This window comes from Chrysochloris asiatica, unplaced genomic scaffold, assembly GCF_000296735.1.
Source record: "Chrysochloris asiatica unplaced genomic scaffold, ChrAsi1.0 scaffold00231, whole genome shotgun sequence".
NCBI lineage: Eukaryota > Metazoa > Chordata > Mammalia > Afrosoricida > Chrysochloridae > Chrysochloris > Chrysochloris asiatica.
In genome coordinates this window covers 840,494-865,530 of record NW_006408749.1, presented here as the reverse complement: position 1 = coordinate 865,530, position 25,037 = coordinate 840,494, and the positions used below count along the sequence as shown (strand labels likewise).

At 43.8% G+C, this 25,037-nt stretch overlaps 1 protein-coding gene across 1 annotated transcript in view; it reads right to left on the bottom strand.

Moving 5' to 3' along the window:
• TMEM164 (transmembrane protein 164) overlaps nucleotides 1–25,037 on the bottom strand; it is a 244,194-nt gene that overhangs the window by 56,048 nt on the left and 163,109 nt on the right. The window contains exon 5 of the mRNA XM_006873237.1: nucleotides 17,895–17,973. Coding sequence (XP_006873299.1) covers nucleotides 17,895–17,973 — 79 coding nt within the window. The remainder of the gene's footprint in view (nucleotides 1–17,894; nucleotides 17,974–25,037) is intronic.

The window sequence follows — 25,037 nt, the reverse complement described above, 5'->3', positions numbered from 1 at the left end:
ATATATTTGGAAACCCTATACAGGGTTGCTATGTGTCAGAGTTGACTTGACCACATTTAACAACACCAACATATATATATATATGTATGTATAATTTATTTATTTACTGTTTGTCTCCTCCCACAAGACTGTAAGCTCCAAAGAGCAAGGATTTGTGTCTGACACAAAGTAGAGGCTCAATAAATATTTGTTTCAAAGAATGACGAATATAGCGAGTAGCCCAGTATGTTCCAAGCTTTACATAGTTAAGTGTCTTTGGGCCATCATGTGGGAATGAAGAAGAGGCAGGAGATTAGGTAAGGGCAAGTTCATGGTGAATTCTGCTTGCTGCATGAGATATCTCAGACATCATTCTAAGGGCAACGAGAAGCACTGAAGGTTTTCAACAGGGCTGTGTTGTGATCAGAATCAAGCTCTAGTCCAGAGCTTCTCAAACTTTAGTCTACATTTAAATCCCCTTGGGCTCTTATTTAAAATGGAGCTTCTGAAGGAGGGCCTGAGAATCTGCATTTCTAACTAGCTCCCAAGAGCTTCCAGTGCTGCTGGTCCATGAACCATGCTTTGAATAGCACCAACTTGAGCTTGCACTCTGGCTGCAGATTGAAACCAGATGATACTAGATTCAGAAAGACCAGGGAGAAGGCTATTGCAATAGACCAAGTAAGCAAGGTCAGTGGTTCAAACTCATCAGCTACTCCTTGGACCAGGTTGCTACAAGTCGGAACAGACTCATCAGCACTTACAACAGTGGCAAGTAAGGGATGATCTGATCTGAACTCCAGTGGGAACATGTGGTGGGCATTAACTTGAGAAATGATCAGGAGGTCGAATTGACAGGATTTGATTACTGATTGGACATGTGTTGTTGTTGTTGTTGTTTAGTGCCGATTGGACATGTAGGATGTACAAAAATGAAGGATCAAAGATTGTCTTCAGAATTCTGGCTTGGGGTATGGGTGGAGTGCACTACCACTTACGGAGTGGGGAAACATTGGAAAAGGAGGCGGTTAGGAGACAGGAAAGAGAACAAGTTGAGTTCCTGATACAATGCCATTACAACTTGGTTGTTATTGTTGTGATGGTTGTTACCTGCCATCAAAATGAGCCCTGACTCATGGCAACCCCATGCACAATGGAACAAAATACTGCTCAGACCAATGTGATCGATCCTTAGGGTTGTCTGTGGATGCTTTTCAGATATAGCTCGCCAGGTCTTTCTTCCTATTCTACCTCAGTCTGGAAGCTCTGCTAAAACCTGTTCAGTACATAAGCTGTGCTGCCTGGGAACTGAACCCAGGTTTCCTGCATGGAAGATGAGCATTCTGCCACTGAACCCCAAACGCACTCAGTTCCGTCTCTGGTGCCCTCTACATGAGATGCCACCAATTCTAGCTTTGGCAAGCCTCAGTTACCCAGAAGGTATACGAGGGGGTTTCAAAAGGTTTGTGGAAACATCAGATTATCTTTTCATTGTTTTTTTCTTTTTCCCCACAAACTTTTTAAGCTCCCTTGTACATGTCCGTGTGGCATAACCCCAAGATTATACCGGATACTGAATTTGCCATTCTCAACTCCTGAGAATGGTTACTCTCATCCAGGCATTTTACCAGTATGTTTACTGCGAAAGAAGTGAGCATGCATGCCTTGGGTTGGTATGTGTATGGAAGGGTCCATCTTGTTGACACATTATATCCCGATGTACTGGGGAGCCCACCCAATCTGTGGCTAAGGCGACTTAAAGGCCTACTTCCATCCATGAGAGTCAGTGTTCTGCCAATAGCACACCAGGGTAAGGATACTGAGCTGACAAAGAATGCAGTGGGTGGACCAGGTCCTAGTTTCTACTATTACCAAGTGTGGACTAAAACATCTCTAAGCATCAGTTTCCTTCTCATGGGAGAATCCCAGCCACCCCCTCTCTTGCAGAAGCACTGTAGGCATAAGAATGTTCACGGCATATGAGAATACTTGAGAGAGAAGGGCTGCTTTAAACAAAACACACCAATGTACCTCACATATGGTTTGGTTAGCCCTCTTCTAACCTGTAAACTCAATCTGGGAAGCAAGGGAAGCAAGCGAAATAGGAGAACGTTCACAATCTCCCAAAGCCAGCTAGACAAGAGAGGCCATGGATTAACCCAACAGGAAGACAGCTTGGACCCTGAAGTCAGTAGCTTGGGACTAACTACTCTTCTGGCTGTTATGGCCAAAGTGCTGTGGCTTTTCTGCAAACTAGCACAAGGACTTAATTCCAATTCTCCTCCTTCAGGGGATACATTTAATGCTCACTCAAGAGAGAAGTGGCTTTCCCACTTAACACCAGTGGGGTTCATACACCCCAGCTTCCTAAAATGTCCCTAAAGGACATCTGAATTACCTCTACTTCAAAACAACCTTCTTTTACTGGTGTGGAGCCTGAGAATTCCACTGGTCACCAATTCCGACACAAGAGCGCCCTCTAGTGAAACAGGAAGGGATTTCTAAGCAGCCTTGAGGCAGAGCTACTTAATCTTCCAGGTGTCCATGGAGACCGAAGAACGCATTCTCAGAACCATGTTTTAAAGGAATAAAATAAAAAACTCAGCCTCAAAAAGGATGTTATATTGAAAAGTATGTTATATAAAAACACAGCTATCAAAACACTTACGCAGATTTTCAATATAATAATTACGTGCTCCTATATTAACGGACTTAGTAATATGATCTAGCAGCGGGTCTAATAACTACCACAACTTCAAAGCAGTGAGAGACAAAAACAGCACAGTATCCTGAGATGTCCGCAACTACTGTAATGTGATCGTAAGCCACCTGTGATTGCTATTGACAACAAAGCTGCAGGTATATAGCTAAAACCACTGACGATTGCTTGCCTACATTCATCTGCTACATTTCAGATAAAGGTTAGTGGGGGGGGGGGGAGGGAAGGTTTTGTTTTTCCCCCTTCCAAGTTAATGAAAAGGAACACTGGTGGTACTGTGGATTTGGCTTTGGGCTGCTAACCACAAAGTTGGCAGTTCAAACCCACCAGCTGCTCTGCAAGAGAAAAATGAGGCCGTCTGCTCCTTTCAAGATTTACAGTCTCGGGAATCCTATGAGTCAGAATTGATTTCCATGGCAGCAGGTTTAGTTAGAAAGTAACGAACCCCTTAAATCCTACTTGTGGACCCCAGGTTAAGAACCCAGCCTAATAAAACAACCGCAATAAGCCAACTTTTTATTGTGAATTGAGCGAAGTTTTACAGAAAACACATTCAACAAATGACTTTGTCATTCCAATGATTGCGTTCCCTTCCATGTGCCATCAGTTAACAGCACTTACCTCTGTTCACTTGCATTCCCTCCCGCCCCCGCATCTTCTGCTACTATCATCTTTCTCTGCCAACCTCCCTCGTGTTGTCTACTGGCTTCATATCACCCAAGTTAACATGTGTCTAACCTGTACCCCGTGAATAATTTCCCCTTCCCTCCCAATCCTGGGAACCATCAGTGAATGTTTCTTTTAGCAAGAAAACCTTTTCTTAACTTTTGATGATAGTAGTCTCATACAATATTTGTCCTAAAAAGCAATCACTGAGATGCAGAAAGGGTGGTCTTCTGAGTTCAGGGTGGTCCTCAGAGTTCTAGAGCTGCCTCACCATCCTGAAGACTAGGAACAAGCTGTGATCCCAGAGCTAGGCGTGAAGCCCTCCTCTACTAGCCCCAACTTCCTTCCAAACCCATCTCACTAATGAGATCTCATTCTCCTCTGCTTCACCTGCTGACTGCTAAGTAGAGGCTGTTCTTAATCATCCAGCCAGCCAGCCAGCAAGGAGCCCTGGTGGCGTAATTCATTCAGCAATGGACTGCTAACTGCAAGGTCAGCAGTTCAAACCCATCCTGTCCTTGGGAAAATGATGAGGCTGTCTGCTCCCATAAAGATGTACAGTCTCAGAAGCCCTGTAAGTTGTAATTAATTCAACAGCAATGCGTGGTGTATCCTGACAGTGCCACCACCGGTCTGTAAGTCTGTCCAACTGTGGTGGCTTGCATGATGCTATGATGCTGGGAGCTCTGCCACTGGGATTTCAAAGACCAGCAGAGTCATCCATGGTGAACAGGCTTCAGCAGAGCTGAAAAGATGGACTAGAAAGAAAAGCTTGGTGATTTACTTCTGAAAATTAGCCAACGAAAACCCAATGGTCCACAACAGAATAGTGTCCAATATACTGCTGCAGGATGAGCCCCCTAGGTGGAAAAGACACTCAAATACACAGCGGTCACAACAATGACTCAAGCAAGCCGACAACTGGGAAAATGATCAGGCAACACAAACACCAATTTCTATACCAAGTTTTTGTTTGAGGAGAGAAAGTGGAGGGGATTAAAGGTTCCTCTAGCCCTCCATTGTTGTTGCTGTTGTTGTTGTTAGGTGGCATCAAGTCGGTACCGACTCAGAGCGACCTTATGCACAGCAGAACGAAACACTGCCCAATCCTGGGCCAACCTCACAATTGTTGCCACGTTTGAGCCCATTGATGTTGCCACTTGGCCAATCCATCTCACTGGGGGTCTTCCTCTTTTCCTCTGACCCTCCACTTTACCAAATATGATATTCTTCTCCAGCGACTCCTTCTCTTCCTGACAGTATGTCTGAAGTATGAGAGATGAAGTTTGGCCATCCTGGCCTCCAAGGAGCACTCTGGCTGCACTTCGTCCAACACAGCCCCCTCCATTAGTACTTCAAAAAGTTCACTCTTTCCCCTCTTCTACTTTCACGACTCAGCTCCTCCTTAACTGTCAGTCACTGTCTTCCAGAATCAATATCACCTGGCTTACACTTTCTGTTTACACCTCTCTCTAGGTAATTTTGACATCCATGCGGGTGTCCCTTAGAACACACTAACCTCCTGGCTTCTTGAACCTTCATCCCTTTGTCTGCACATCTACTCTCCCTCACTACCCTCATCCTAGCTTCTGTCATCAGCCCACACTGCTTTACCTCAAGATCATCTGACCACCACCTCCCTGACTTTCAGCTTTCTGACTCTGTGAGTGTGTGTGTGTGTGTGTGTGTGTGTGTGTGTTCACAGCCCACCTCGTGACCTCTGAGCCCTGGATCCCCCCTTATTTCCCCCATGGGTTTCCTCCTTGGTCAGCAGCTCGCTCCTAACCTCACGGCTTTGCTGGGATCCCCATAATCAACCACTTGAACTCTCACACCGTTGTGTTGTTGTTATGTGCCGTCAAGTTGGTTCTGACTCTTAGCAACCCTGTATAGGGTTTCTGAGGAGCAGCTGGTGGGTATCAACTGCTGACCTTGCTGGTAGCAGTCCAGTGCTTATTCTACAGTGCCACACCAGAACCTAGAGTTGTTGTTGTTTTTAAGTGCAGTCGAGTCAGTTCTGACCTATAGCAACCCTGTAGAGGGTTTCCAAGGAACAGCTGGTGAGCTTAAACCACAGACCTTGTGGTTCAAACTGACTTTACAGTCCAGCGCATTAACCCACAGCACTACACCAGGAGTCCTAACACCCTCAAAACTCCCTTGTGGGGAGAGGAGACCCCTCTCTCCGCTCCACTATACCTTCCCCCACACAAGCTCATCTCCAAAGGATGAAGACCTACTGAAGGGACTGTTCAGAGCCTGAGAAACTGCTTGGACCACATTTTAGTAGTTGGCAGGGTCATGGTACAATAATGAACAAAAACCATACTAATAATACAGGCAACTTGTCTCCACAAACGACACTATGTGTCAGACACTCCTGTAACAGCTTTATATATATTGTTGTTGTTGTGAAGTGCCGTCGAGTCGGGTCTGACCCATAGTGACCCTGTATAGGGTTTCCAAGGAGCAGCTGGTGAGCTTGAACCGCCGACCTAAGAGTTCAAACGGCTTTGCAGTCTAGTACATTAACCCACAGCACCACGTCCCTCATTTAATGCTTACTATGATCCTGGACTGCGGTTCTAACCTACCAGCTGATCCGCGGGAGAAAGATGAAGCTTTCTGTTCCCATAAAGATTTACAGCCTCGGAAACCCTGTACAGGGTCGTTATGAGTCGGAACCGACTCCACAGCACATAACCACCACCATAATCCTATCAGGAAATAGCAATTCTAACTCACGGCAACCCTATATGTTTCAGAGTAGAACTGTCCCCCACCCTCCCATACACACACACACACACACACACAAACATGGCTGATTTTTTTGGTGGAAGTATTATCGACAGATCCTTCTTCCAAGATACTGTTAGGTGGATTCAAACATCCAACATTCTAGTTAACAGCTGGGTGACTTAACCATTGGCACCACCCTTCTGATTTTACAGATAAGGAAATGGAAGCACAGAGAAGTTACGGAACTTGACCAGCTAGTAAGTGAAGGAAGCAGGATTTGAAACCAGGCTGTCCAGCTGCAACCTGGGCAGCATTCACTTTTCCTCGAGTACATCTGAGTAGAGAGAGCCCCTTGCTTTGGGCAGCCAGGCCTGCTTCTCTGGGCCTCTGACTCAATGGGAAACAAGATGACATGGCGCCTGCTCTGCACACCCAGCTGCCTGAGATTCATTCTCAGGTTACACAGTAAGCAGCTCATTAAGTAATGAGGGGAAAGCAACAAGCCCTGGCCCAGCTGGGCAGAGAAGCCCTGCTCTGGAGGCGCTGTGGGCCTGTTCAGCTAATCATAAAGTGCCACTCTGTTTCCCATTCTGCTATAGCTCTCCTTAAGGAGCCCTGGGGAGGCTGTAGGATAAGAACTGGACAGCTAACTGCAAGGCCAGCAGTTCAAACCCACCAGTCGCTCTGCGGGAGAAAGATGAAGCTTTCTGTTCCCATAAAGATTTACAGCCTTGGGAATTCTATAGAGGGTTGCTATGAGTCAAAATCACCTTGATGGCAGTAGGTAGAGGTTTCCTTTGTGACCTGTTCTTGGTCAGAAACCTAAGGAGACCAAAGTGTGTGGCCAAATTGCCAAAACTCTGCCTTGAAGACCAAACTCCCTCACTTTCTAGATATTCCATATCATGAACCCAACCGCCACAATATTCCATCCAACTAACAACTGGAATCTCAACCTAGCAATGCCAGCAAATTCAGGTAAAATCATTGTCCTCCGTAAAACATGCTCTTCCTTTTTTGGGACTCTTTCATGTTAATGGCATCCTATCCCATCCAATCATCCAGGCCAGAACCCTGGGGCCTCACAGACTTCTCCCTCTTCCTCATTACCATAGCCAAGAGAACTGTATCTCATCCATTGTGTGTCTATTTGCTGAAAAGATGAACCGACGTGACTACTGCCACCTAGTGGTGAAAGAGGTGAACAGCTATGACCGTTGCTCTACTCAAGGCATAAAAAATACAAGAACATTAAGAAAACTGTGCAGTCTAAGAGAGTTTGAGATGGCTCCAGAGAGGAGAAAACATCCTTGAGACAGCTTATAAAAGAGGACACGGAATCCACCAGGTTCCAGGTACAGAAGCTAGTGTGTGCATGGGCAAATCTGTCAGCTGATTTGTTCTGTTCGAATGTAAAGTAATGGAGAGGCTGGAGTGTAAGTGGTGGGAAGTGAGGTCAGTGAGACAGGAAAGGGTCAGAGTGTAAATGGTTTTGAATACCATGGAAAGGAGTTTGGTCCTTATCCTATACTACATGGGCTTTGTAAGCAGCAGAGCAAAACCTGATCAGACTTGTTTTCTCTTTAGAAGGATGATTCCTGGGACTGTATAGAGAACAGACTGGGTGGAAAGAGAGCAGTCACAGGGGCAGGGATATGAGAGATGAGAGAGAAAACAGTTCTGACAATACAGCAATAGAGGTTGAGAGCCTGAGATAAGACTGGGTGGGAATAGAGCGAAGAGGCAAATAGCTATTTGAGAATCGGAATTATCAGAACTTCTGAACTGATTCAGTATAAGGGATGAAGTAGAAGAATTGGTCCAAGATGTTGCCCAGGTCTTTGACTTTGGCACTTGAGGGATGGTGCAACCGTTTACCAAGACAGAAAAGAGAGGAAGAGGCAGATGATCGGGCTTGGAGAAGAGTTTGCTTGCAAATATTGTTCCTTTTGAAGTACGTACTTGAGGTGCTTCTAGATCTATGGATGGAGACCATCAAAATCTCTGGGGAGGGCCTAGCAAAGAAATCCAAAGAGAAACAGCCAAGGGGAGAACCAGGAGAGAGGGGTGTCATGGAGCCTAAAGGAGACATGCATGTAAAGGAGGGAATACAAAATCCATTAAGCAACATTTATTGAGGTTCCAATCCTGAGTCTGCCACTTACTAGCTGTGCACCAGCTTCCTCATGTATAAAATGGAAATAATAGTATATAACAGGGTTGCTTTGAGGATTCAATCAGCTCATTCTTGTGAAGAGCTTCAAACAGTGTCTGGCACATAGTAACATTATACAAAGCCTGGTCATTTTAATGACTGTATTTTATCATCCATACAATGGAATACTCTGTTGCTGTGGGAAAAAATGAGGTATTTTCTATAGGCTCAATGGAAAGACTGCTAAGAAATACCACTCTAAACAAAACAATAACAACAACAGAACAGTTTGGTAGCATATAGTATCATTTTATAGTATGCTTATTTGGGGATGTATGTTTTAAGAAAGAGGACAAAAAGAAAATCGTTTCATTTACGTATGCCTGCAGGATCTGAAACCTGTACAAGGAAACCTGTCAGAGAAGGACAACTCAAATATTTTCCACTAAAACATGCCATAGGACAGTGGCACATTTTTGAGTCCTGAAAAGACAGTTCCACTGAGTTCTAGCTCTCACAGGGAGGAGATTTTAAAGAAGGGTGGTTTTCACAGGGTTGTAGAGGGGACTGGATAGCTGGGGAGAAAGGGTGGAAAGGAGATTTTCCTCAGGATGACTTTTGGTATTCTGAATTTTGAACCATGTAAATAAATTCTGCAATAGGTAAAATAGTGCATGCTGCTGCTTAAGAACTTCCCACACCCAACCAAACCCATTGTCACCAAGTTGATTCTGGTTCATAGTGACCCTAATAACGGAGAACAAAACTGTCCCATGAGGTTTCCAAAGCTTTGTCTGTACGGAAGCAGACTGCCATCCCTTTCTCCTGCAGAGTGGTTAGTGGGTTCGAACTGCTGACTTTTTGGTAAACAGCTGAGCATTGAACCATTGTGCCACTAGGGCACCTAGCTTCCCCTTGATCTCAGAAGAGAAGACACATTCAAATCGCAGTATTGGCAAAAGATATTGAATGTGGACTGCCAGAAGATTGAACCAATCAATCTTAGAAATACAAGTGAGCATCAAAAGGTCATGGCAAAAATCCACTCTCTTTCGGTTCCATTTTCCACGAATTTTTTATCTTTCCATGCATTTTTGGAAACTCCTCATTTCCAAAAGGAGGCATTCAGGGCAACCAGAATATTCCTTAGAAGCCAGGATGGTGAGACTTCAGATCACTTAACATAGGACCTGGTGTCAAGAAAGACCAAGCACTAGAAATGGACATTTTTGGGAAAACGGAGGGTCACTGAAAAGGAAGGCCATCCTCCATTAGATGGACTAACAAGCACCCCAATAATCATGAAGCTAGCATAGCACCGGGCAATGCTGGGTTCTGAGTTTCACATTAGTCAGAGCTGACTGCCAGGCAATTAACAGAAACGAGCTGAAAGAGCCAAACGTATCTGCCCCTTGGGTCGGATTTTATTCCATTCATCTCTTGTTTTCCCCAGCTAGTTGCTTTTGTCTGTTTGGAAAGTTTCACCTTCCTTAATCATCTGCTTGCTTTCTCATCCTTCAGATCTCAACCTAAACATCACTTCCTCAGGTAACTCTCTCCCAAACTCTCCAACTGGCCATCTTGTTATGATATAACCTCTCATAAAGCCACTTTTCTTTTAAGAGTACTTAGCTCAGTTGTATTACACGTTCCGCTGCGTGATTATTTGATTAATAACCTATAAATTCTATGAGAAGAGTTGTTGTTGTTGTTAATTACTGTCGAGTTGGTTCCTATTCATAGAGTTTCCAAGGAACCGCTGGTAGGTTTGAACTGGCAACCTTTCGGTTGGCAGTCCAGTGCTCATCCTGCAGCACCACACTTGGACTCCTTGAGAAGAGAGACGCTATTGTTAAGTGCTGTCGAGTTGGTTCTGAACCACTGTGACCTGGTATAGGGTTTTCGAGGAGCAGCTAGTGAGTTTGAACCACTGACCTTGTGGTTCAAACCAATCTTGCGGTCTAGTGCTTGTCAATAGATTTTTGCTCATCCAGACATTCCCATGGCTAGTCCAGACACTTGCTAAGCTGTGTTAAATGAATGGATGAACTGAATGGCGGGGATAGGCATGATTCACAGATTCTAGCTCAGGTGACTGGGTAGTGCCATTTGGCAAGAAGCAAAGGAAGAGAAACATGGTTGATTTGGAAGAAAACGGGTACAGTATGAAGAGGCTGAGTTTGAGGTGTACTTGGTTTATTCTGGTGGAGATGATGAATAGACTATATGAACCTGGATTATCATGAAAAAAAGAGTCGGGGTGTGGTTCTGTAGGATAAGCACTGGACTGCTAATCAAAAGGTAGGCAGGCAGTTCAAACCCACCTGCTGCTCCTTGGAAACCCTATATAGGGTTGTCATGAGTCAGAACTGACTCAATAGCACTTAAAACAACATGAAAAAAGTCTTGGCTACAGACAGGGATTTGGTTGGTAGCCATCACTATGTGGATTGTTGTTGTTGTTAAGTGCCGTTGAGTTGATTCCGACCATAGCAACCCTATATAGGGTTTCCAAGGAGCAGCTGGTGGGCTTGAACCACTGCCCTTGCAGTTCAAACGACTTTACAATCTGACGCATTAGCCCACAGCTCCACACCAGGACTCCTCACTATGTGGACAGGTAGTTGAAATTGTGAAAGTTCATGAGACCATGCCAGGAGTATGAGACTGAGTTGTTGAGTGCCCTCCAGTCGGTTCTGACTCATAGCCACCCTGTCTAGGGTTTTCAAGGAGCAGCTGGTGGGTTTGAACGGCTGACCTGGCAGTTAGCAGTCCAGTGTTTATCCTACAGCGCACACCAGGATTCCATTACAGTGGGAAGAGACCCTAAGGCAGAACTGGGTAAAATCAACATCTCAGAGGGTGAGGAAAAGCATTCATAAAGGAGACTGGAGAAGGTCTGGCCCGAGAGGTGGGCACACAGCAAGAGAGAGGGAGATTTTGGAAGGCCACAGAGCTAAGCTTTCCAAAAAAAAGAATGCTCAACAGTATGTGACATAACAGAAAGTTCCAGTAGGATAAAGATTGAGAATTGGTAATTAGTTTGGTCATATGGACGACTTCATTGGCAATCTTTAGAAATAAAGTTTCTATAAAGAGGTGGGTGAAAGCAGATGTCAGATTGTCATACTCTGAGGGATAAAAGGTGATTGAGAAGATAGACTCATCAAATGTAGACAAGTGTTTCCCAAAGTTAGTTACTGTTTGCTCATGACGTAAACAGATAAGCATGGCATTTTTAAAAGTTATGTTTTTAATATGTACTAAAATACACTGTCAATATATCAAACCCATGATTTCCAAGATATTACAAAGCTCATCTTAAAAAACAATATATTTGAGGTGTGTTTTTTTTTTTTTAAATCAATAGAATTAAGGAAATATATCGTATAGATGAGCCATGGTGTGGTACTGGACTGTTAGTTGCAAGGTTGACAGTTCAAAACCACTAGTGACTCTCAAAAACCATAAACAGGGTTGTTGTGAGTCGGAACCTACTCAGTGAACACCACAACACTGCACAAAGAATATAGACAGTTACATAGATATGACAAACATTATTGTAGCTTAAGGATTGAAGCTTAGGAAATACTTAGACTATTATTTTTAAATACTTATCTGTGAAAAGAAGATGAATGATAGGATTGTGTAGGGGGTTGGGAGATTTTTTTAGAATGGGCAAGAGTTGGGGGCACCTTTTTTGGTACAAAGCCAGGAGCAGCCAGTAGTGAAGAAGGGATTGAAAATCCAAGTGAACAATTGATGGAATACAGGAGGTACAAGGAAAGTGCTGTAACCACATAGGGTCTGACCGGTTAGGGACAGGATGAGAGGGAGGAATGTTTGGAGAGTACAGATAAAGAAACTTGTAGAAGTGGAGAGAAAGAGTTGAGGGAATCTCCACCTGAACGCTTCAGTTTTCTTAGTCAGTTGAGTCAGTTATGACTCAAAGCGACCCTGCAGAGGGTATGTGAAGAGCAGTTGGTGGGTTTGGATAGCTGGCCTGGAGGTTAGCAGTCCAGTGCTTATCCTACAGCACCACAACAGGACTCCACAATTATAACTGGGTGGTCCCAACTCAAATTTCAGTGGCCCCAATCTGAATAACTGGAGATTTTTTTCCCCCATTAGGACAAGACAGGGTACCCTGAAAGAGGATTGCATGCAGACTGATGCCTGCTAGAGGCACAAACAGATGAGACACTTTCAGGAACTGCTGAGAAGACAGTTCCAGTAATGGGCCATGGTGCTGCAGGCGAAGTAGGAAGAAAGGAAGCTGAAGGGAATAGAAATTTGGATCAAAGAGAGGGGCACAGAGACCTATGCTATGAGATAGAGGAATTTTAAGGGAAGACAGTGTCCAGGAGTAGGTAGTTGATGAGAATGAAATGCAAAGGCCATTGCAATTAACAAGCTCAAAACTTAAAAGGCTTGGGTGGGATGAGTGGTCCTCATTAGACGCCTCTCAAGATGGTGGCTGGAGTTGTAATGGAAATATTGCAAGCCTTTGGCCAAAGACGTTTAAGACTGTGGAGGAAGTAACCAACAGGTTAGGTGATGGCAGCGATGAACTAAAGTGGAAAAGAAAATGGTAAAGGGGAATGAATGCAGGTTCATATAATGTAGAGAAGAAATAATGGTCTTGAAGAAACAGTAAGAACTAGATTTGCAAATGGGCCTAACCTTCTTTCTTCCTATGGAATAGGTAGCCATCCCCTTGAGTTGAAGTTCCAGGAGAGCAGCTGACGTGGAAGAGAAACTACAGTCAACTCAGCAATAAGGACTGTATTTGGAAGAGCAACTGTGATTTGTTGCAAACACATTAGGTGCTTCTTTGGGGTTCATGCTAGGTAGGCCTTTATCAAATAACTGGAAAAGTCTCTTGAAATCTTATGTCTCATAATTAATAGGAAGATAAGTAGGGGGAAAATATAGGACATGAATTTTATATTATCATTCAAAATCTAATGTCTACAAAAATCCCCCCTTATAAACCTGGAAGCTTTCCTAGTTCATTTTCTGTCCTATTGGCTAGCTCAGTTCTAAAGACCATGTTCTTGACTAAATGAGTTTTGTTAATTGTTGTTGTTTAATGTTAGGATTTTTTTGGTTTTGTTTTCTTGGTTGGTTGGTTTTTTAATATTGTCTCTTGGCCCTGAATGATCAGGGTCTTGCGGGTGTTAATCAGCCACATTCAATGTTACATTCAGATGGATGAAGAGAATGATTGCTCAAGCTCTAACGATGTAGCATCATGAACCTTCTGTGTGGAGTCAGTTCTGACTCACAACGACCCTGCATAGGGTTCCCGAGGCTGTAAATCTTTATGGAAACAGAAACTCTCATCTCTCTCCCACGGCACAGCTGGTAGTTTCAAACTGCTGACCTTGAGATTAGCAGCCCTATTCATAACCACTATGTTACCAGAGCTCCTTAAGCCTTCTGTAGCCTAAGCTGAAGTCCTGTGGTTCTTTGATTCATGGTAATAGCGGATCATGTATGGCACAGTTTTCTGACTTTCTACTCAGTCATTATAAAAACAGACTTGAAATAGTATTTTCAATGTCCAAGCTGCTAAATGTGCTAAACTAGAGGCAATTATTTCTAGGTAACTGAATTTTTTTAAAGTGGATAAAATTTGAAAAGTGATATTCTGCCATACAACTGTTTTATACCTACTTATTTCCTATTCTACACTTTTCTACATGCAAGTAAAGCTATAAATTTACTCATTTCATTAAACTGGCATGGCAGGCTCAAAAAAAGAAGACACAGTGGGGAGCTGGGAGGCGTAGCGGACGGGGCCAATAGAGCAGTTTCCATTAGAGGGAGCTTTAGGCAAGAAGGAGAAGGACTTTGTGTGTGTGTGTGTTGGGGGGGGGGTGAGGGGGTGGTTCACCAGAAATATAGCTCCAGGTGGATAAAGGCAATGGGGTGGGAGGAATTCAGAGAATAGCAGAGTGAAGCTAGAGGATGAAAGGAGTCTGTGGTGTGCCTAAGGCCTGCAGGAATGAGGAAAGAATGGGATTCCCAGGAAGCTTCACTCCCCCAGCCCCAAACCACAAAGAGGCACTATGTGCTCAAGGAGGGCCTTACCTTCCAGAAACATAGGATTTCTGGATCAGGGAGGTATCTATAGGAGAGCTATCTTGCATAAGGTTAAAACAAAACAAAACAAAACAAATCCCTGAGCCGTATGTTTCTAGAAAATGTAAAAGACTTTTAGGGAACAGAAGCTCTAAACTAATCAGTTATCTTGGTTTACAGGGGAGTCCTGGTATGGTGCAGTAGGATGCATATTCGACTACAAGGTCAGCGGTTCAAATTCAACAGCTGCTCCTCAGAAACCCTATATAGTGTCACTATGAGGCAGAACTGATTCGAAAGCACATTAACAACAACAACAACAAAGGTGTGGTGCTGTGGGTTAATGCATTGGACTGCAAGGTTGGTTTGAGCCACAAGGTTGGCAGTTCAAGCTCACCAGCTGCTCCTCAGAAACCCTATATAGGGCCATTATATAGGAACCAACTCGAAAGCACTTAACAACAAGAAGACTCCTCCCACTGTTCACTCCTGATCCATTCCCCCTCTGCAAGGCCTGTGTGTTCTAGTCCTAGGAGCCCAGAAGAAACCAGCCTTAGGAAATTCAAAGTTTTCTCAAGCAAACAGCAGATGGTAGCAAAGAGCTGGAAAGATAGCTGAGGCCTCGCCACAGTTCAGTGCAGGCAAGATAGAAGATGATGGGACCCATCAAGTCCTGTGGGAGCATTTGAATGTCTGCCTCAGGGTCTGGAGCCACAGATCTGCTCAATTAAATCACTCCAAGGTGCCCTGTAAGCTAAATCCTCACTGAGCTACGGTGCCTAGGAGTTATCAGCAGTAACAAAGCATCATTTCTCCCATCAGTTAGAGAATGGGGCTATCAATAAGATCTGCCCTAAAAAGATTAAATTATCTTCCTAGAGAAGAAGGAAAAAGGTAGACTAGGCTTCTGAAATCAAATTACACTTCTACAGTACCTTCTCTGGCATGTTTCATGTTGAATGAGGGGGAGGGACTCACAATTTGATGTAGTTTGAAGACAGGCGTCTATCCTTCAGGACAGTATGGTATATGGGAAAAAGAACCAGTCTTGGAGGGAATCTAGGATGAGTTCTGAATTCTGGCTCTATTCCTTATGATTGTGGGCAAGGTATCTAACCTTTCTGAGCCTTGCCAAAGGAGGATGACCGAGGCTATTTGTAATGAGAAAATACACTAAACATGCCAAGTATGTATCTCTGACATAGGAAGCACTCAATAAAAAGTAGTCAGGGATATTTACTGTGGGTATTATTATTGTTACTATTATTCTATCTTCTTCTAAGGACCGTGGACCACAGGAGCTGGGAAAGAATCCATAACAGTAAAAATGAATTGGAATTAAGACTTACTTGGAATTAACCTTACTTCCTTAATTGTTGTTGTTTGTTGTTAAGTACCACTATGTTACTGAAGTACCGTCAAGTTGGTTCTGACTCATAGTGACCCTGTATAGGGTTTCCAAGGAGAGGCTGGTGGGTTTGAACCACCAAACTTGTGGTTAGCAGTTCAAAGCTTATCTTACAGCGCCACACCAAGACTCCACCTACTTCCTTGCTTAGTTCTCCCTAACAAAGTTCGGTGATATTAGCCACTTCTAGAGGGCATGACTTCCCAGCTTGGTTTTTGTTGTGGGGGAAGGGGTTTCCTGCTTGGTATTTTCCATATCAGACGAGTCTAGCCCAACTATCTGACAGATTTTTATAACTGCCCCCAGAGAACCAATATGTTTAACTAATAGCCACACACATTTGGCCGGAACTCAGGAATCCTCTCAACACATACTCAGAGCCCATGTACAATAAGTGGTCAGAGCCTAGAGCCTGTCTGCCTGGTTCAATGGAGAATAACTGTATCTCTCAGGCTTGAAAGTTAGGAGGCTGCTTCCTTGTGCCACAGAGAGTAGAGCTGAGAAATGGTACCAACCTTCAGATATTGGACTTTGTTGTTGTTGTTGTTAAGTGCCATCGAGTTGGCTCCGACTCATAATAACCTTGTATAGGGTTTCTGAGGAGTGGCTGGTGAATTTGAACTGATGACTTTGCAGTTCAAACCAACACTGCAGTCGAGTGCTTATCCTACAGTGCCACACCAGCTTAGAGGAGAGGTACTGTTAGAGCAATTTAAAAGGAAGTGCTCTTAGACAGTGTGAGCCCCCAAGTGGCTACACAGGGTTAAAACAGCTTCCAAGAATATTTAGAGGTTGTTGTTGTTAAGAGTCATCAAGTTGGTTCCGACCCATAGCGAGGAGCAGCTGGTGAGCATGAACCACTGACTTTTCTGATCAAACAGACTTTGCCGTCCAGCACATTAACCCACAGCACCACACCACAAATACAGGTACAAGGAGCAAGGCACTTGACGATAAGTATATTCCACGGAGATGAATGGCATCCATCCTCTAACACGTCCCTGGTTGAGAACTCTAGGAGAGTATCTCACAGTGCATGTTCAGAAGGTTTACCAGAATTCGAGTTAGACGAAGAAAGCATAAACCAAGAAGTAGACAAACCTAGCAGAACCCCTAAACCATCTTCCAGTGGGTTCAAGGGTCCACATGCCCTACACCATTTTTAGTGCAATAGAGATGAAACCCCTTCTGCCTGGGACGGTTTCCCAGAAAATGCCCAGCATCAAAGAGGGAGAAGCTCGTGGCTAAGACTATCTTCCAGTTTTACGGTTTTCCAGGAAGAAAAGAATACTGAGAGAGAATGACTCTCACAACATAGGCTTAAAGGGTACAGAGAGAGGACCTCCTATCCCCTTTGGATAACTACACAGTAGAGGGAGGGTACAACTTCAGGGTTATTGTGAGGTCACAAATGAATCAACTTCCTGTCTATGCTCTGTGTCTCCCTCTTGACCAAATGAAGGTTTTCAATGGTTCATCTTACATGGAGTCACTGTTCTTTCACCGGCCTCTACCCTCAACCCCATAATCCCCCAAACCCTGAGCTTTTGCCCCTTTCAATATTGTTGGTTTTGAGAAGAACCTTACAATGTATAAAAGCAAAAGGTCCCTCTCATGAGAGGACTAAGTGACTTCGATCACTCCTTTTACTCTGTACTGCATACTGAGTGAAGTAGGGGGTGGTTATGTGCCGTGGAGTCGGTTCTGACTGATAGCGACCCTGTACAGGGTTTCCGAGACTGTAAATTTTGGGGAGAGCAGAAAGCCTCATCTTTCTCCCACGGAACAGCTGGTAGTTTCAAACTGCTGACCCTGAGGTCAGCCCGATTCATAACCACTATGCTACCAGAGCTCCTTAAAGAGTGGTAGAGATCTCCATACTAAACCAACACAAAAAGCCCAAAGCCAAAGTCCTATGACAGGCAATTAGCAGTATCATGCTCACCCACAAGGGCTGGTTCTCAAAAGACCCCAGACTCCTTGCAGGTCCCATCCATGTCCATTTTCCTACTGCCTGTTGTCAGAATGAAGCATGCTAGTGCAAGCCAGTCAAACACTAGCGCAAGATCCCTGGTAGGTGACTTCGGAAATGGAAGGGAGTAAGGGTGGGGTGGCATGCGAATGGGTTTTTCTGGCCTTACCTCCTTTCCACAGCAAGTAGATGGGCACCACGTAAAGAAGAACATGCTGAATGTAGTAAATTTCCAATTCAAAGGGGAGCTGTAAGGAAGAGAGAAGAGAGGAGTTTTAGATCTCACTAGGTTCAGAAGTTGAACATCTTAGGACCCCCGTTTTCAGCAGTCCCATGCATTTCATCAGTTCCTCTTCATTCACAATTAAGAGGGGGGATGAAATGGACATATTTATGACCTAGGTGTATGTTGCAGAGATCATGTATGTTGCACAGATCATCTCTGAAAAGTGCTCTACTAAAAAGGTTTGGTTAAAATGTTGAGAACGATTCTTTAACATATATACCCCCCACCACCCTTGGAGGGTAACCATGCGTGTTGGTGGCTTTGTTAGCATATTAAGAATCTGAGTGGTCCCTACTCAGATGAGTAACAAACCAGTTTAAGATCGTTTAACTTAATGCTTCTGAAATTTACCAAACCAGTGACTTTTTTTTTTTTTTAAACTCCTAACAACACTCAGTACTCTGCAGAAAATACTTGATAAAACTATCTTATGTCACTTCTTGCTCCTGGTGAGTAGATGGTGAATGATTTAAAAGTTTATTTCCCATTTGACATGAAGATCCTAAAGATTCATTATACCCATTTTCCAGATTAAAAAACTGATTGCTTGGTCGGGTAGGAACTAAATCTAAGAATAAAATGTTTCCCTGTTGAATATTTAGAGGTCAGTCCAGGGCTAGTCCTACTTCTGAGTAAAGATCAGGCAGCTGGGCCAATTCTGAAATAGCATGCCAAAAAGAAATTCACCACCCTCCCTTGATCCAAGTTCTTTCATGCAAAAGCATACACACTCTCTCTCACTGACTCCCGTTTTCCATCTCTCTGCAATGGATCACCAAACCAGAGCACAGTTTCTGCCTGGGATGGGTATCTTGCTGAAGAGCTTAGAAGCAGACAGAACGTGGGAGAGACTAGGTGACTTAGTTCTTGAGAGAGAAAAGAACTTCAGCGGTTGGCAAGAGGCCTGGCCTCTATGGCCCACACAGACCTCAACACACATACGGAACACAAATGCACACCAAGGGGAAACCAGAGAGACAAGGACACCCAAGGGAAGGGATCAGCTGCCTCCCTGATCTCTAGAGGGCACACACATAACCAAGACTGTGCGCTAATGAGAAGAGGCATAGAGGTTTCCAGACATAGGAGGCCAAGTCAAAGGATGGCAGAGCTCCCAGAATAGGATCTAGGAAAACGGTGGGCCATGGACAGTGGCTCTGGTTCCCGGAAATACAAATCCATGCAGAAGAAAAGTTTCCCAGAGACTCAGAGGATGCTCATAGAGGGAAATGTAAAAACTACCCACTCCCAAAAGCAGATGAAGTTTCAAGCTTCCTTATCCATCTTGTTAAAATACAGGTACTCTAACAGCTGGAAAAGGTCATGGGATTTGACAATGGGCATTATGACATGAGATAGCTATGGAGGCCTGAGAGGCCCACACTAGTCCCTCAAAGTAATGTGGCCTGTGTATGTGGTGGTGGGGTAGGGCGGGGGGCTGTGATCATCCTACTAACTTAATTTTCGGGCCCCATTCTATTTGTATTTTGCCAAATGTTTTCATATTCATGTCCCATTAAATTCTCATTAAATCCCCATGAGACAAGCAATGAACTTATCACCCTCCTCACTGGAAAAATGAGGAAAGTGTGATGCAAAAGCTTAAATGCCTTGCTGAGGTTACCCAGAAAACAGGGAAGGAGGAAAGAGTTCCAGGAAGGTTCTGCTCTCCGGTTGCAAACAGAACTCTTCATACCAAAGGAAATTGATCTCTCCCCTCCACTGGGCCTGTGAATGTAGACTGTCCTGTGGTAGGGAACAGAGAACCAAAGCAGGGGACCATCAGCCACAACAGTCCTCTAGAATGTGTGTATCTGGACCAACTCTCAGACTCCAGTTGCTGTTCACAGCCACCTGGACTCAGGCTGCCCACTTACTTCTCCCACCCCTTATAGCCTTCCAAGAAGGCAATTTGCCTGTTGGCATGTCCAAAGAGGCAGTGTAGCAACAGCAGTTGAGAGCAAAAACCTTGGAGTCAGACAAATCTGGGTTCTAGATTTGTTTCAGCCACTTAATAAATCTGGGACTTCAAGCAAGGGACTTAACCTCCTTCACCCTAGTTTTGGCATCAGCAAAATGAAAATAATTATGCTGACACTTTATGTTTGTGAAATGTTTTAACCCAGTTACTATCAAGTCAATTCCAATTCCTGATGACCCCATGTGTGTCAAAATAGAACTGTACTCCATAGTATCCAATGGCTGATTTTTCTAAAGGAGATTGCCAGGTCTTTCTTCCAAGGCACCTCGGGGTGGCCTCACACCACCAACGTCTTGGTCAACCGACTAGTGTGTTAACTGTTTGCACCATCTAGGAATGCCAAACACTTATAGAGTACATCTTCTGTGCCAGGAACTATTAAAAGCATTTTGTTAAATATTAATTCACCCAAGACTCATAATGGAGTCCTGGTGTGGTGTTGTAGGATCAGAAATATGACACAGATACTCCTGTATAATACACACTCCCCACAAGTTTCCATTATTAACATCTTGCATTACTATAACAAATGTTACAACTGATGAAAGAATTGTAGTTGTTAAGTGCCATTGAGTCAGCTCCAACCCATAGCAACTCTGTATAGAGAGCAGCTGGTGAGCTTGAACCACCGACCTTGCCATTTAAACTGGCTTTGCTGCCCAGCACAGTAACCCACAGGACCACACCAATGCCACACCCATAATATTAATATTACTAACTAAAATCCACAGCTTACATCAGGGTTCATTGTATGCTGTGCAGTTCCATCAAAGTAAACTTCCACGAATGAATGGATGGAGAGAGACGGAAGCTCTGTTTAAAGGGCTTGTTGTGGCGCTATAGTGACCTGGTATGGCACTCTAGGATAAGCACTTGACTGCAACTACAAGGTCGACAGTTAACCCACCAGTTGCTCCTCGGAAACCTCGTACAGGGTCACTATGAGTCGGAACAGACTCGACAGAACTTACGAGCAACAACAATTTGTTTGACTGAGGAGGCATGGTGACGCTGTGGGATAAGCATCGGACTGCGAACTGCAAGGCCAGCGATTCAAATCCACCAGCTGCTCCTCGGGAGAAAGATGAGGCTGTCTGCTCCCATACAGATTTACAATCTCGGAAACCCTACAGAGGATTGCTAGGAGTATGAAAGCAACTGGAGGACAGTGGGTTTGGTTTAAATCTTGTTAAATTATCACAACTTTCCAGTCAAGTAGGGATTATGATCATCCCCATTTTACAGATAAGGAAGTTAAGTAACATCCAAGAAAGAATCAGCAGGCAAGAGAGCAAAGGGCATTCAATAAGGCAGAGGGAATCAGACAGTTTGTCTTTACTGAGCACGGAATCTGTGCCCAGTGCCAAGAACTTCCTCCCGCCGCCCCACTGCAACCCTCTTTCCCCCATTTTACAAACGATATCTGTAAAATGCCATTCTTCCCCCAGGAGAACATTTAGAATGAATGTATACATCATGGTTATCTTTCTGCTGGGGAATCCTAAGGCTGTACAAAGAAATGTCTTAATGTCAATGTAATGCAAAGTCCAAAAAATGTTTTCAGCTACACAATCATTAACTTTTTTCTCACATCAAAATGAACACCTTTTTTGGAACCAAAAGAGCTGAGTGGTTAAGTTCTCCATGCCTCTGTGTTAGATTGCTTGAAACATTAGGCTCCGATCATAATAAGATCCCCTACCTCCTTCCTCCCAAGGTACAGCACTGACAGTGCCCCCACATTCTTCCATGGAGATCATCAATGCCATTGTACCCTACACCCAACTTCAGTCACCCTGACTCCCAGGTCACCCCCAACACCTGAACTCTAATTCCTCTATGCCTCTGTCTATCCCCAAATCTAACTTCATCTCTACTCCCTTCTCTGAATGGGTCCACTTTGTTTTCTAGAGCCCAAGCCCACTGACTATCACCAGCAATAACCCCCATAACCTCCAATTCTTTTCTGAACAGTCCCTTCACCTTATTACCCTAGAGGAAACCTGGTTCTCCTTTGAGGCCACTGCTATCCCTTGCTTATAGTGCAGCACCACACTAGGACTTGTGGTGTTGCACTATCAGCACTGAACTGATAACCACATGTCAATAGGTTCAAACCCACCAGTCACTCCTCAGAAACCCTACACAGGGTCACCATGAGTTGGAACTGAATCAATAGCACTCAACAATAGCATAGCTTCTCAAGTGGTGGGTGTTATTCCTCCAATAAATTCCTTATGGGAGAGCTGGGAAGGGCTCAGAGTCCTGGTGTGGTGCTGTGGGTTAATGCGTTGACCTGTAAGGTCGGTTTGAACTGCAAGGTCGGTGGTTCAAGCTCACCAGTTGCTCCCTGGAAATCCTACACAGAGTCTCTATGAGTTGGAACCAACTTGACAGCACTTAACAACAAGAACAGGAGAGGTTCTCTTTGTTCCTCATTGCTACTTTAATTTGCTGTCTATTCCGGATCATTCTTTCTGGATCCTTCCAAACCACTCCCCAGACTTCAATCTCAAGTCATGAGACCAGACTACCACTTGTAATTCTAGTCATCTACCGACTCCACCCCAAAGCACAGATTCTCCGTCAGCCTTTGAAGACTTGACTCTGGTTTCCCTATCACTTCTTTCCATGACTCTGTTAAAATGTCTGCGTTTTCAACACTTAGCAACATTCTGGTCTCTCAATGCTTTGACCTCCATTCCCCTCAAGATCTTATCTCCATCTCACCACAGCCTCTTATTCGCATAATCACAGCTGGCATTACCGATACCTGCAACCCTTCAATAAGCTCTATGCCATGTGATCCAATGCATTCTTTCTCTTATCCCAACTCTATTTCACAACATCCGCAGGGCCTACAGTCTATTAACCGTCCCACTTGTTTACTGTCTCCTCACCAAATTTATGTCTTCACTTCTCCACTTACCCAGCATTTCCTTCTACATATTCTTCAACTTGCCTGATACCTTCTTCCCTTTTTCCTGTTTGCCTAGCAAAACCACATTCCTGGTTAACGCCAACTCTCTACCTCTGTATTCCTATACATACGAAAACTATAAAGTCATGCTATTGATACTAGTGTCACTGTAATGAATAAGAAGGTAGGGGGCTGGGGCAATCAAAAGTACTACTTGATCCTTGGTTGGATCTTGTTTTGTTTTTTTAAAGTTAGCAAAGATATTCTTGAGATAAAGGAATATTAATATAAGTTATTAAAAGTAGATGGCAATATTAATAATTTTCCTGAATGGGATAATGGTATGGTGGGCATTTAAGAGACTGTCCTTATTCTTCAGAGTTGCTGGTTGAAGTACTTAAAACTGAAATGTCAAGATCTCTGCAACTTTCTTTCAATTGATTCAGCAAACTTGCACAGATAGAGAAATGATGGTAGAAAGTGAATATGGAGAACCACTGATACCTGGAAGTTATATATAGATAGTCTCTGTTGTCTATACTATTATTTCAAGTCTTCAACCAGCTTGAAAACATTTATAATAAAAAGTTGGGGACATCTTAAATTTTAAATGAGGTAAATCTATATAAGCAAGGCTGTTTTATACTATGGTTGTATTGCAGGTTTGAAGATTAGGGATTGAGAGTTCTCTACTTAGTTCTTATTTTTAGTAATGCTTTGCTTATCCACGGTCTCTTTCCTTTACATATAAAGTTAGTGATTCATTTTTCCATCTCTTGAAAGAATGATGTTGAAATCTGGATTGGAATTGCATGATATCTATAGATTACCTTGGGTAGTATTGACATTTTCACAATGTTAAATCTTCCTATCCATAAGCATGGTATAGTCTTGAATTTTTGTAGGTCTCTTTTGGTTACTATTATTATTTTTTGGTTGTATTTTAAATGAGAAAAAGGTCAAAGAAGCATACCCCAAACTATTAATAGCAATGACCACCCCTACAAAATAGCATGGGGGGACTTTCAGGCTATGATTTTTATATTTCTGTATTGCAGGAATCCTTAACCAAGAGAATGTATTAAATTATTAATGATGATGAGTGCTAAGTTGTTTCTAGTTCTTAGAACCTGCTCCCTCAGAGTAGCTGAGCATGTTAAGAAAGAAACACAGAAAGTGGGATCCACAGACCTCCAGATTGCTTGTTCTCATACTGTCTTCCCCTGTAACTCCACTCACACCCCTACTATGGACAGAAGCCAACAGCTCTATCAGGTACTATCTCATTCTTTTTTATCAAATGATGAAAAAGAGAGGGAAGGATGAGGTTTGGGTTCTAAACCATATCAGGGCTGGCTAACTTCCTCCTTCAGGCTCAGGACCCTTGAGAAAGCAAGAGAACAGAGATGTGGTTTTTGGTGACTGTCCAAAGCCAGCTCCCTGATGTTAAACAAAACATTTTGAGCCCATGAAAGATGATGTGGGGGTTTTTTGTTTTGCTTTGCTTTTCTGGTGCCACAGCTATTTGTGCAAGTGTATTTCCTGGTGTGAAAGCAAAAGCGGTCCAGACTTGCCTGCCCCAGTCAGGCAAACCCATGGAACTTCCCTGAGGAGAGACTTCAGATCTGTCAGCCCTTGATTGTGCTTCAAGGTCTCCTTAGTGTCTAAAAATCCCAATTCCTCTCCTCCCATCTTTAACTGACTTGTGGACTGCTGCCTGTCATTCTGAGAGCCCGCAGAGTGTCATTCTTTGGTATAGTTGCTAATATCAAAAGTCATTTCTGGGAGAACAAACAAGATGGCGGATTGGGTGGACGTGTAGTAAAGAGCTCCAACAACAACAACACAGAATACCCGACCAAGCAGGCTCAGGGGATGGTCCCAGAACTCTGAACCATATATAAAGGAATATTTAGAAGGTTGGAAGGCTTACAGCGGGGGGAATTTGTGGCAGAAGCAAGAAATCTATCGCTATCTAGTCCGGGATGCTCGGCTGCTCCAGGAGCCACCATCTTGGGTGAGACCACGCGGGGGAAGGATCGGAGCAGCCACAGACGCCTGGCAGAACCACTGAGATAAAGGTGTGGACATTCTTTTCTTTTGGTAGCTGTTCATTGGTCCCTTG